The sequence below is a fragment of the Argopecten irradians genome, chromosome 8, assembly GCF_041381155.1.
Source record: "Argopecten irradians isolate NY chromosome 8, Ai_NY, whole genome shotgun sequence".
In the NCBI taxonomy this organism is placed as follows: Eukaryota; Metazoa; Mollusca; class Bivalvia; order Pectinida; family Pectinidae; genus Argopecten; species Argopecten irradians.
In genome coordinates, this window is record NC_091141.1 from 41,021,724 (window position 1) to 41,036,390 (window position 14,667).

Genomic DNA, 14,667 nt, shown 5'->3' on the forward strand with positions numbered 1-14,667 from the left:
ATTGTTTTGTGAAAATTGCCATGAGAGTTTGGCATGAAAACTTATGATCATTTGTTTGTTTGAGTTTTACTGCCCATCGACAACTAAAGTCATTTAGGGCCAGTAAAATTAACTTATGCTATGGCGGTGAGTCGAACTCTGGACCTTCGGATCAGAGTGCGGAGACTCAACGGCATGAGCTATACAGGACTTACTAAGTTGACGTGAATATAAGTTGGTTTATGGTACAATATATTAGAAGCTTAACCTTATGCTTGGGTTAAAGTTTTCAGTACAACATGTGGACCACAATTTTGGACTGGCCCATGTCTTCATAACAAGTGGGATGGATCTTTTCTCTATTTCTAGTCCAGCACCTGATGCTATTCAAATCACCTGTTGTCTGTCCATACACAATTACTTTTACCACTATTTCTCTGAATTGGACCCATAAATGAGTCTATGCAATTTACGATGGACTCTTCCTGTACATTCTGAAAAAAATTAATATCAAATTCCAAGATGTCTGCTTTTGACAAATCAGTCCCAAAATGCAACATGAACATTGAAGTCCATAAAGGGGAATCTACATATGAGATTTGAGAAGGTCCGCAAATAGTGGTAACAATCTTTTGATTAAACATGCAAAATCCAAGATGGCTGCCTGACAGCCATCTTGTAGTCTAATTAGTCCAAAAATCTTATATGCATAGTTAGAGCCTAAGAGTAATCCACACACGAAATTTGAGTAAGATCTCTTTCTAGGAAATAGTGTTAACAAGAATTGTTAATGGACGAGCGAAGGGGATTTGAATGATAGGCTAAAAATGCTGACACATACGGCACAGTGCTATAGCAAAAGTGCAACAGCTCTTAAGGCAAAAATAATGAAATATTGATAAAATGTTGAATTCAAGAATGTTTGTCTGTTCACATCATTGGTATTTTACAAAACTCTGTAAATTCTTGTTCGAAACCAAGTAATATGACCTGAGGAAAATCACAAAAAAGAAACATTTTGTAGAACAAATTATTTTATTGATACGTTACACATTCTCACATGTGAATACATCCATAAATCTATCAGACACTTGCACACTACAACCATACAGACACGCACTATAACCATACAACTCAATAACAATGGAAAAAAACATTTAATACTCATGTGAAACCTATAATCCTTCATGTTCCTAACATTACAGCTAAGATGTAACATGAATCAATTTAGTCTATTTGGCACAGTTCCCCACTGTTGGCAGATATTGAAACACAGACAAGTTTTTTCTCTAGGTCAAAATGTAGGTCTCTTGAGGCACAACACCCCCATAATTTGTATTTAACCAAGTAAGATATTCTAGCTTAATAGTACAAAAGAAATCAAACACTAAGTAGGGTCTATATGGAGTTTGACCATTATAGATGTGTAACAAGAGAGGAGAAAACGTAGAGGCCAGACCGGGATTCGAACACGGGACCCTCAGAACACTAGCGGAGTGCTCTACCGACTGAGCTACCTGGTCACCGATGATCGACCTAGTCCAATCCCGCTACATATGTAATTTGAATTATTGCATGGAATTATTTTTTGGGGCATGTGACCTTGACCTTTGATCTTTGAACCTGAAAACAAATCCTAAGCTAGCACCATTTTATAAGGATGGTATGTATGAAGTTTGAGTTTGATCAGGGAACAAGAGACTGAGTTATCACACACACTGATCCACATCTACACACAATGTTTCCTGACAAAGGACAAAAGTAATAGCATCACAATTTTTTCTTTAGAATTGTCGAAGTAAATCCTCAACATTAATACTGGTGTAGCAGATCTTAATTCTAAATATCGTATTCAATGTAATTAGCACCCCTCCCCTTTTTGTGGAGAAAGAACTGAAGCTTTATAAACGCCCCCATCCCATGGATTTAACAATGTTAAAGCTGGAATAAATTTCTGTAGCTCAGTTGATGGAGCAGCTGACCAGTAAGCCAGGGACAAAGGTTCAATCCCAACTGGTTCACATTAAGCCAGGAACAAAGGTTTCGATTCTAACTGGTTCACAGTAAGTCAGGGACAAAGGTTCAATCCCAACTGGATCACAGTAAGCGGGGGACAAAGGTTCGATCCCGTCTGGTGTCACACTACCGTCACTCTTGTTATGTTGTGTTGGAAAACCACTTTGAGTGGAAGTAATGGTTGAGTTTCCTTGGAGATAGAACCTGGGTTGGTGTGAACTTGAAGGTTTACACATTTGGAAGGCGAGAGTAGTGTACCGTGGGTTCAATCCCCGCTGGCTTTCAGACTACCTAGGGTAAAGTGAAGTTTGCAATTTTTTCATACAATGATGAGACATCTTGTTGTAATAAATACTCGGGCAGATACACTGGTACCCCATGTCACAGAATAGCAGATCTATCACCAACAATAGCAAGATGTTCATCATATGCTGCCTGCGGCGTACAGCAGGTTGTGTTGAGCAAATTGTAAATAAGTCACAATGGCTGATTTGGTTGGAAATGATCCCAGTTGTTCTGGTGAGATATTTGCATCAGGCCTGAAACAAAAAGACAACAAAAAGTTGTAACTAGCCAAAGCAACTACAGTTTTGTTTTAATTTGCAAGTAACATACATGATTTTAACAGACTGCTTATTGACTTTATATATACATGTACAACGTTTTTGCAATACACTATCCTAAAACGACATGGGTCCAATACGATTTATCATTGATTAATCCCACCTCATGGTGATTGTGACATCATAGTTAAATTGTACTTTACCCACGTCATCTTGGGATCTTGAAATCCCCCTATTTGTTTTTGTTGCCCTTGAAACCTATGTTTGCATTCCGAAGTCCAATGTCCATATTATGACACATGAAAGGTACATTGTACAGTCATGTGGAAATTGGGTGTCTATATCTGTGAAAGTGAAGTTATCCTAGTCAAGTATACACCCATTGTATCCTTATAAAGTTGAGAAAGAACTACCATTAAATTACTAGATCTTTATTGTATATTACGTATTACTTACGGATTATTGTTGTTGTGGTTGTTACTACTGTTATTATTACTTAAGTTGACACCTTTCCTTATGTCCCAGATCTTTATACAGCAGTCCAGGCCACCTGTAACAAGACACAAATCATATCACATGTTCTGTGACTTCCAGTGGGTCAGAGCCAAAATTTACACAAACTATTCCCCTTTCCCCCAAGGATGTTTTTGACCAAATTTGGTTATAATTAATGCAGAACTCTATGAAAAGTACCAACTTATAGGAAATGTTGATAAAGGACAATGGACACCATGGCATAAGCTCAACGTCCGTTTGGGCCAGTTGAGCTAAAAATGGTGTTAAATTTACTTTGACAGAAGATACATATTCTTCCGTCAATTGGTTGCAAAGATGACATTCTTTGAAGATCGAGATTACATTGTGTTGTCGAAATTTTGTACAGATAAAGAAGGAAATGATATCCTAAAAATTTTGAGTGCATACAATCTTATGCAGTTTGAAATTAGACGACGGACAAAAATAAGTTTTTGTATCAAAAGAAAATTCAGAATGTTTTTTTTCTTTTAGCAGAGAACTTATTTGTTACTAGAAACCAAACCCAAATAAAATCAAAATTTCTATGATACATTACCTGAAGCCAGTAGGGTGCTATCTCTGTTGAAACTAAGACAATGTATAGTATCTATGTGGCCCTTCAGTTCCTTGTAAATGTTCCCTGAGGTCAGGTCCCAAACTCGAATTCTTCGGTCATCACCTGTTAAAAGTAAAAATTAAAATAAAAGATATAATAATTAATTAACTTTTCATGATCTGGTATTTAGGGCATATATAAGCCAACTATTTCTCAATATAAAACACAGGGTTAAATTTTCATATTCATCATATTGATGTCCCATGAAATTGCAATTAAATTGAACATTAAGTTTGATAGTAGGTTTTACCAGCAGAGGCCAAGTACTGCCCGTTTGGTGAGAAGGCGAGAGCCAGGACGGAACTTCTGTGTCCCTGCATCAGACGGACAGACTTCCCATCCTGTAGACTCCACAGTCGGACAGTCCGGTCACTGGATCCCGTCGCCAGGTAGTTACAGTTCGGGTGGAACTTCACAACCTAAAGGAAATCAAGGGAGATAACTTATAAACACTTCACCACCTAAAGGAAATTAACTGTATTTTCAATCCCATGCAAAATCTTTGTATCAAAATTCTTTTTTATGGTTCAATCAAATTTTTCAAAAAAAAAACAAAACAACTCATGACACATAATCTTTTTCGTATTTTTTATATGATATTCAATGCATCTTTTATATTTAAACAATTAACAGTGTTAACAAAACCATCTTATTATTGAAAGAATGAATTTTAAACATTAAAGGCCCATTACCTTTCCGGAGCAAAATATAAAGGTTTCTTAAAAAACATTAATAACACCAGAAAATGCATACCGATGATCTAAAATAAGGTTACGACACCAAACATATGCAAGATTGCCTGCGTAATATATGAAAACCGTAGAGAGTTAATTCGCTGTTTTGCCGTCTGGCGCAGTGATAGTCAACTACCGCGCGGTATTTAGGACGACGGCGGGAAACATAATATGACCCGCGTTATGAAAATAAACATTTTATTTATTTTAATCAAATCGTTCAGAAGGTGATGATAAATGTAGTATTAACGGTAAGTTCATAATTTTTAGGACTCTACAAAATTATCGATCTTGTTTTACATTCCCATTTTAAAAATTAAAAGCCGTTTCGGAAAGGTAATGGGCCTTTAAGTAGGCCAAACTTGGTTGTTTCGTTGTCTTTAACATAAAGAAATTACCTTTAATTGCATTCTGAGGTAGTATTGGATTAAACACTGAATCAAAATTTCTGTATTTTTGGAGTACCAGTACATTGCACTTCATACGCAAGATTATTTCAAACGAAATGAGGAAATACACCTACATCAACATCGTACGAGTGACCGATGAACGACCTCAGAGGATAGGTGCGGTCAGTTGACCATAACTTGGCTGTACTGTCCTTTGATGCTGAGGCAAAATAATTTCCAATTGAACTGAATATAGAAAACAAATAATTAAAGACACATGTAGAGTAAAATGTTTTGACTCTATATCTAGAAATTAAGTCATCATGAGTAGTCATCAGGCTTAAAATACAAAATTTAGTTTAAATACTGCAAAAATACTGTACACATACTTATTTTAGCAAATTCAAATTTTAGTGCAAATGTGAAAAACTGTAAATTATGAGTTATTAGTGTGGATATAAATTATTGTCATTTTTTGGTTCAATACCAGAAATATGGAAAAAAACAACATAATTTGGTTCTGTACATCAATTAGCACTTCAAAGACAGCATGAAAATCGTTTAATCAAAATACATGTACCACTGAAATAAGTAAGTTTATAGTAAGTAGTAATGGTATTTGTGTCATTACTATATAATTAATGTTATAAACAAATAATTTAAATATAATTACCTGGTGTCAATGTCCCAGACTGGGTAGTTGTGACCTCTATAACACACTCGGTTGGTGTGAGTTTTCAGATCCCAAAGACGAACTGGAATGGAAAGTTGAATATGGGAAAACTCTATCATATCACACAGACTTTCACATTTAATCTTGACCATTTAACATTATTTTGTTGGAGATATTAAGATGATCATTATGCAGATAACATGCAAATTACTACCACTTTTCAGTTTTAAGTACAAGAGCAAAATTTTGAAAATTTACATAAAAGTAAGTTAACTATCAACTTTATCAACATCCTCGATACTCCAGGGTACCTATCACTTATGATCTCTACACCCCTGGACTATCTCATAGTCAAACTGGAGGCAAAAAAACATAACAGGTAATTTAGTCCTTTGATGTACATTAAAAAACATGTATAACGGTACACTATAGTTGATTGTGTGGCTTTGAAGCTGGGCGTCGCTCTCTCTGTTGTCTTCAAAGAAAAAATTTGCTGGCCTGTGATTGGTTCAGATGTGATCCCCTGAGCTGCCTTCAGTTTTACTATGAGATAGTCCAGGCAGAGGTGTAGAGATCGTAAGTGATGGGAACCCCTGGAGTATCGAGGATGGTTTATCAATTACCCCCTACCCTAGTCTTAGAATAATGATAAATATTTCGTACATACCTGACCCATCTTCTGAACATGACAATAAAGCTTCAGAGTCCGCAGTGAAACACGTTTTATACACAGAACCATTGTGTGCTCTCATTGTAGCCACCTCGCGGTACTGGGGTTTCCTGTAAAGGGGAGACAACTTCATACCATTAGGTTTGGCATAATAAGCATTAAGCAAGTTTTATATAAAAGGGAGACAACTTGATATGAATGGTTTGGTAAAATAAGCAGTTAGCAACAATTTTCTACAAAGGGGAGATAACTTTGTGTGACATAGGAAAACACTTTGGGCTGGAAGACCAAAATATGCCCATATATGACGCAAAAAGCTGCAAAAAATAAAATTTTAAATCTAAATGGTATCCAAAAAGTCACAACAGTAAAAATTGCTCTACATTAAGAACTGAGGCAAATACTTCAAAGACCATCAGAAAACTTGCATTTCCTCTCTGTTATTCTCTCCATCCGTTTTGTCCCCGTCTTCCTCTCCATCGTCCCCACACGATGACTCTGACGTCCAGAAGTCGGCAGACAGGTAAAGTTTGGAGGGATCTGTTGGTGTTCTATAGGACTGGATGAGACCGGGTGTGATACTCCACAACTTCACAGAGGAGTCCTCAAACCCAGCACTCAGGTAACTCCTGTCCCCGGATATGTCCACTGTACATAGCCTACAGAATCATACAGTATTCAGTGTTTAATACATCCTATAAACAGCTTGGCCCAGTTTCACAAACATTCCTTAACTTAAAGGAATTTCTTAACTTAAGATTTCCCATTACAGAAGTTCAGAGGAAAATAATAAGTTAGCCCGAGATACTCTGGCCCTGACACCAGACTTAGACATTAGGAAAGATAGATGTCTGGTGTAGCCCGAGATACTCTGGCCCTGACACCAGACTTAGACATTATGACAGACAGATGTCTGTTGCAGCTTGAGATACTCTGGCCCTGACACCAGAAATAGACAATAAGACAGATAGATGTCTGGTGAAGCCCGAAATACTCAAGCCCTGACACCAGACTTAGACATAAAGACAGATAGATGTCTGGTGTAGCCCGAGATACTCTGGCCCTGACACCAGACTTAGACATTAAGACAGACAGATGTCTGGTGTAGCCCGAGATACTCTGGCCCTGACACCAGACTAAGACAATAAGACAGATAGATGCCTGGTGAAGCCCGAGATTCTCTGGCCCTCACACCAGACTTAGACAATAAGACAGATAGATGCCTGGTGAAGCCCGAAATACTCTGGCCTTGACACCAGACTTAGACATAAAGACAGATAGATATCTGGTGTTAAAGAGTCTTCTTTTAAATCTGTAATGCTTCCCTATGGAGAATTACTGTATTAAGGTATTCCTAAAGTTAAGGAATGATCGTGAAACTTGGCCCTTATAAGGTCATTTAAGGATTTCCTCTCCTGTATGTTATGTACAGATTTACGTGCGAGTTCTTGGGTATATTCTTTTGTGGTATATCTGACTTAAATCCTAGATGTTTTGAAAATACTGCTAAAGAAACAAAACAGCATACCCTATTTCACAAATTGATGTCATGAAAAAAATAACCTGTGGATTTCAGAACAATCTTGACCACATCTATGGTGAAACATTCAAGTTTTTATGAGGAAAGTTAACTAAGATATGATTTTCTTGTTTTTAGACCAAAATGTGAAAAGTTTGCCTAGCGTACATAGCTGTCTATTCATTATGTGGGGATCCTGCTGAACACTTACCCTTGGTAGGCGTTGAGGAATGTGTAGAAACAGATGGACGACATACAGGGCGGTCCCTCTCGTACTTGTTTGATACACTGCTGTAATAGTCTCACAATGTCTGTAGGTCGTTTTCTCTCATTACCCCCAGACACATGCTTGTCATTAGAACCTCCCTTCAGATCCAGAGTGAGTTTATCTTCTTTTGTCACTGTAATTACAGTAAAACCTGTCTTAGAGACCACCTCTGTATAAAGACCCCCTTCTTAATAAGACCATTTTCCCAAAATGTCCAATTTCAACACTATTTAACCTGTGTATTAAGACCACCTGGCTATAAAGACCATTTTCCTCTGTCCCTTGGGTGGTCTTTAAAAATAGGCTTGACAGCCACAGTACATCATTAACCAAAATCAATTTACTCCATACATATGTGTTATTGACAAAGCCAATTTCAAAATCTTAGTAGGAATTAAAAGAGAATTTTGAAGATTATTTTTTCAAATTCTTCAAATTTTCTTTAATAGTAAACAAAACATGTATCAACCAGTCAATTTTACTAGCGAATCCATAAAAATTTGAATAATACACTAATGTGAGTCCGAAATAACCTACCTTCAACTTTTAAGTGTTGGTTGAATATTTGCAAAAGCATCATGTTATCATCAACCTGAAAAATTGTGAAATTTTTAATTAATGATTTCTCTTTAATCTTTCTAAACCACACATATAATACAGTTCAGATTATCTAACTTTGGGCCATAACAGTAAACATTTAGTGGAATTACAGTAAATGCAAATATCCTGTTTAATTCAAAGTGTGGTGTTGGCCCTGACTGAATTTTTTCACTATATATTGAAGTTAATCTGATACTCAAATCAAGTTTTACCATGATTCAACTGAGTTCACATGGTCAGACCAGAAGTCATACACAATGTTATAAGATCCTTTTAAAGAATTCTCAATATGTATATATCTAGTAAGATTTAACTCCATGTACCTTTTTGTATAAAAAGAACTTGGCTATACATTACATATAATTTATTTAAAATTGTCATTTATTATTTTGTGGATTAAAGTTTTGTGACTTCACCAACTACAGCAAAATTGCAAACATATTTTTTTCACAAATATTACTGCCTTTATAGTATATGAAGCCTAATAATCACTTCTGAAATAAAAGAGTTGAGAATGATTACATCATAAATTATCAGTACAAACCTTGAGATATTTCATCAGGTAGTCCAAAGCCTCTTGTGACAGACAAACTTTAAACTTGTGTTCTCTGTGGGAGATCAACAAAAAGTGTCATAATTAGGTACAGAGAAAGATTATATATAAGGTCAAAATTTCTCACAAAACGAAAACCTACAAACCTAGAATTAAATCTTGAAATAAACTTACGATTTTGTTATTTGTGCCATTTGTTCATTTAACTGATAAATGTACAGAAAACATTTTATCAAATGACTGAGTTTGAGCCGTAGCTATACTGTTAAGCAACTTTCTTTCACATGTGATTTACTGTCGCTAATTTAATGATCAGAATAAATTCGCAAAAATTCATCTCCGTTAATCAATATCAACATCATATTTAAATCACTTGTTATTCAATTTTTAAATCCATGAATGTTAATATTCTCAAACTTTTTAATTGGAAATTGCAAAATTTAGTTGTCGTGAAAGAAAGTTGGTTTACAGTATTGACTGTCACACCTTTGGCAGTATTTGCTTTGACTGTAACACCTTTGGCAGTATTTGCTTTGACTGTAACACCTTTGGCAGTATTTGCTTTGACTGTCACACCTTTGGCAGTATTTGCTTACTAGATTATAGTCAGTTTGACCGATTAGACCTATTATCAGCATCCATTGTTTTTTTATTGCTTAGAATTATTGTCCATACCAAAAACAATACTCATCATCCATACCAAATATTTAATCCATGTAAACTAATAATGATGCTGGAGTGGTTATATCTACTGTATATAACAATTTTGTGGATGTAAAATTTCATGATTTCATGTTCAAAACTTAATGGGGGTTTAATTTGTCACATATCATCCAGCAGTCTTTGAAAGTGTCATTTATGTGACAGCAAGTGTAATCCATGTCTTTTGAAAAGTTCCATGAGCTGTTAAAATTTTGTGACTTAGGACGAATTTGTGAATTTAGCAAAATTATAACACCTGCCAAAATAAGCAACTATACATTATGCCTCCACCCTTTGAAAAGTGTGACAAAAATGTACCTGAATTCCATAGCTTCCTTACAGCTTATGACCTCTGTACGGTTATAGAGTTTATGTAGGGCTTCCATGACCACTAGCTCTTCGGCGCTCTCAAACAATTTCACATGGCGACTGTAGAACTTATGTGCTGAAAATTCATAGTGTTTGTTGAATAATTACACTGAAATGTTTCAGATTGATCAATAAGACACATGTACCTCAAATTTTCAAACAAGGTCTATGAGTATATATATGTACATCATGAAGTGTTTGAATATTTTCTTTAATATAATGCCCTGATAAGAAACATGTCTGATATATGTTTATTTATTAACTTACTTATGTAATGCAGATCGATCATATTAATTAATCTTACAATAAACTCTAGATCTCCCAAACATTTAAAAAAATGTCTACTACCAATGAAGCCTGGACTTGTTTTGACTTACATACAGACTAAAACTATGAAAACAGTGAAGATTTCTCTATTTGATTTCTGTTGTACATTGATAAATAGCTCACTCTACACAATCATTTTGTGAAACGTTAGTACTAGCCCACATTTTAGTGTTTCCCACAGGAAAAAAAAGGGCATGGTGCTGGGTTTTGAAAAGGGCACCTTGACTGCGATAAATAACCATCAGAGGGGCACAAAGGTTATATCGACAACTTCCAATACATGGGGAAATTTTTAAAACTGTCTTGTTGTTTATTTAATTCTGGTTCAACTTAATATCATTTAAATGCTTTAAACTCTCTGAGTTGCTAAGTAATATCAGGACATATTTAATTATTCTGAGTGAAAAAAAATGATTTTGAAAATTGTAATCTGCAGATCATATGATCATGACTATAATTGATTCACAAGAAAGATCTAAATTTCATTTATATTAATTAAAAGAATGTGAAAATTCAAAATGTATTCCTTTATTTCAATCCAATTACCTTTATTTTAATATATATCTTTATTTAAATATTAAAAATACTGTATTGATTTGAATAAGATAACATGTTTCATAATAATGGACGATTAATTAAAATAATGTTCTAAATTTACAAGCACTAAATTAAGAAAATACAGATAAGTGTGAGAGTAGTATGCAAAATATTTCAATTTAATCTGATAGAGAAAAAAGTTGATTTCTTTTTAATTTGATTTATTTTAATTACTTTGCTATTAATAATTTTATTATTATTAAAATATCTTTTCTAAAAATAAATTCACACCGAAATTCTAAAAAAATAATACCGTTTTCGTTTTTAAAAACGTGAATATTAGTAAAATCCTGAAATTCAATACCTCCGGATCTACTATTACAATACACCCAAAATGGCGGCCATTACGATTGCAAATCTTGTGACATCCATCCGATATAGATAGGCCTATTAAACATTAAAAACGTGAGTAAATCATTTACAGTTGTAAGCAGTATTTGTTTTTGAAGTAATGCTCACTAGCTGTAGTCATAAAAACTTATTGAAAGGCCAGCTGATTGTTTCCTAGGCTGCCGATCGGCTGCTTGACTTCAGCTTACGTAATACACAGACCTGAAAGTGACACCACAAGCCAAGGTGGAAATAGCCCAAGGCTGCTAATTAGGGCCACTGGGGTGTTGGTCAGGGAGTGGTCACACTTCTTTTGTTTACTTAATTATCAAGCCACTACCTGGTATTTGGTAGTTTAGTAGAAGTGTACTGGGGACAAACAGGGCACGGCGTTAGGTCATAGGGGCATGGCGTCAGGTAAAAAGGGCACGGCGCGGCGCCATGCTAATCGGGGCTGTGGGAAACACTACATTTGGTCCTATTAAGTGCTCTACATTTTTCAATTTTTATCCGCCTTAGGAGTTTATCGGGATTGAGTACTATGCTACCTACCTGGAGCCTTGTGTCCATTGTAGATGAGATGGAGATAGATATGTACAAACAGTGGATACAGGATACTGGCCAACTCCTCCTTAAAAGGGTCAATGGCTTCACTCAGGTAAGTCTTTAATCTACAACAAAAAACAAAGGCAGATCCATTCATGCATGATCAGTACTTCTGAGAAATAGTGGTAACAAGGAAGTGTTTACAGACAACAAATAGAAGGACTGACAAACAGACTAGACAAAAGGCGGTTTAATGCTCCCAGTCTTAAGATTGTCGGCTAAAACTATATATGGACATGGTAAATCAAGTAAATAAATCTAGAAGCTGAACATACATGTTATGTCTGGGTTTCAGAAGAGTGTCGACCTTGACCGTTGATCTTCTGTCACGAGAAGTAATCAAGCATATATATATATATATACATTTTGTGTAAATAAAGTTTGTGCTTGATCAGCACAAGAATATGGTATACCTGGAGAACTGTTGCTCACACACAGTTGTGTCCCCTGAAATGCTGCTGTACAACAATATATTTTCTGTAGTTGTCTCCCCTGCTGCTGTACTCTTGAGAGCCATATCTTTCACATCATGAACCCATCTGTGTTCCTTCTTCTCTATCACTTCATGGTCCTGAAGGGATAAACATAATTATATGCATAGACCAAACATTATTAGTACATCACATGACATAAACTGTAAGTTTGACCCTAATCTAAAATCTCCACCAGACCCTAAGTTATTGTTAAGACTTTTCCCAGCAGAGTTCTAATACTAGATTGTCTCCACCTAGATTGGCCACCACACCCTAAGTTGTTGATAAGACTTTCTCAGCAGAGTTTTAATAAGACTTTCTCAGCAGAGTTTTAATAATAGATTATCTCCCCCTACTTTGACACTTACAATGGCCACCAAACCCTAATTATAAGTTATTGATAAAGACTTTCTCAGCAGAGTTTTAATACTAGATTATCTCCCCTTAGACTGGCCAACAGACCCTAACTTGTTGATAAGACTTTCTCAGCGGAGTTCTTATATTAGATAATCTCCCCTTAGACTGGCCAACAGATCCTAACTTGTTGATAAAATTTTCTCAGTAGAGATCTAATACTTGATTATCTGCCCCTGGTTAGAAACTTGGAATCAGACGGTCGGAGTCAAAAGACAACTATAATCAAGCCAAATTTTAGTGATTTTTTTAATATTCTAGAAACCAAGGATTTATAAGTGAGAAGGATTTGTGTCTGTCTCTTTACATTACTAAACACCACGCGAGACGCCTATGAACCGGGAATAAAAACCATTCTTCTCAACAAATACTTGCCTTATCGAGTCAAATGAAACACCAATGTAAAGTTTATCAAATTTCACAACGTTTATAACTTGTTTTAAGGACGGAAGATTTAGAGGATATGTCTTAAATTTTCGTTAAAAAAATATGGCAGCTCATAAATGACGGTCCGCTTCAGAAAGTAAGATGGTAACCCTCGCACCCGCAATCTACATCAAAGGCTGCAGGGAAATCAGTCATCGCCCAATGTCACGGTCAGTGCACAAACACAAAAGCTCCTGCCTTGTACTCCCGCAAAACCCAGTGTGACTTATCCTTCTCATATACGTCCTTGTAGAAACTGATGGCCAGTCTATAATAACAATTATCACTTCTGTTTGTCCTAATTACCCCCCAAAGAAAAGAAATAAAAACTACAGTACAGACCTTCATAACTATTTTATGTAGTCAAATTGTTTATTGACTAATTTAAATAAAGCGACTCATGTCTTCTTAATGCTCAGTGTGAATACATTTTTAGATGGGAATGATATACAGTAATCCAGAATTTTAAAAAGATCGAGATACGTGTAACAGACTTGGAATTGGTCAGTCATCAGAGACCATGTAGTAGCTCAATCGATAGAGCATCTGGCTAGCTAGAACGAATAATCATACCCTAACTCCACTCTGACGACAACCATCTGTCAGAAATCTTCTGTCCGTCGTTCAGAGCTACATCATCGCAGCTACAGGCTAGCTAGTATTTGATGGTTCCGGGTTCAATCCCCAGTCTGGCCTGACTTAATTATTATATAATAATTAGAGACCCTCATTTAGGCCCTTTCAATTAGATTTAATTAATTACCCTCTGGTATATAATACTATCTAAATTTGAGTCTGTTGTAGTGTACAATTTGTTTGCTCCCCCTCCCCCCTTATAAATTACTCCACATCATGAGCTGAACTTTAATTAAAAGTCAGTACGACTGCTAATTTATCTATTTTCAAATTGGTAGATGCATATCCATCAACTAAAGTAACTCAAACCGACTCGCCCCATGATGAAGATGCCTTGGTGGGCATCATTCTTGGTCATTTTATAATGTCGTTGCCGGTGAAAGTACCCGTTTTGTTCCAAAACAAAATAGACAGCGAGTCATACATACCGAATATTGTCTTCTCTTCAGATATTGATGCACAGAGGAGTGGATTTGTTCGTAACGTATACGCTTCATTCTAACACTTCTCTCCGTGCATCCGGTGCATGGTGTCAACAAACTAAAATAAAGGGGCATAACTCTGTCAACAAAAACAAGTTTAGTTCCTAAAAAAATTCCCGACACGTGATCTATTACTAAAAAAAATAACGTTGTTACACATTTTGAAATAAGATATATTCAAATAAATAATTCATCGGTTATACAGTAAA

General features: G+C 35.7%; 1 protein-coding gene across 1 annotated transcript; it reads right to left on the reverse strand.

The window, feature by feature from the left end:
• Positions 1–995: 995 nt before the first annotated feature.
• On the reverse strand, positions 996–14,557 carry LOC138330373 (TAF5-like RNA polymerase II p300/CBP-associated factor-associated factor 65 kDa subunit 5L). The gene is made up of 15 exons (XM_069277954.1): positions 14,405–14,557; positions 12,441–12,598; positions 11,974–12,092; positions 10,117–10,243; positions 9,088–9,151; positions 8,481–8,535; positions 7,887–8,076; positions 6,585–6,815; positions 6,154–6,266; positions 5,487–5,568; positions 4,948–5,059; positions 3,941–4,109; positions 3,631–3,753; positions 3,015–3,108; positions 996–2,534 (listed from the first exon to the last, which is right to left on the reverse strand). Exons 1-15 carry the CDS (start codon positions 14,531–14,533, stop codon positions 2,420–2,422), a joined length of 1,881 nt encoding a protein of 626 aa, XP_069134055.1. The 5' UTR covers positions 14,534–14,557; the 3' UTR covers positions 996–2,419.
• Positions 14,558–14,667: the final 110 nt, after the last annotated feature.

What these genes read in the sequence shown, in the direction of transcription:
- LOC138330373 (XM_069277954.1), bottom strand. Translation starts at nt 14,533, where the DNA reads ATGCCCCTTTATTTTAGTTTGTTGACACCATGCACCGGATGCACGGAG. An exon ending in TGTGAGCAACAGTTCTCCAG is followed by an intron (nt 12,093 to 12,440) that starts GTATACCATATT and finishes TTTTTGTTGTAG; the next exon opens with ATTAAAGACTTACCTGAGTG. An exon ending in ACCTGATGAAATATCTCAAG is followed by an intron (nt 8,536 to 9,087) that starts GTTTGTACTGAT and finishes ACAATTTTTCAG; the next exon opens with GTTGATGATAACATGATGCT.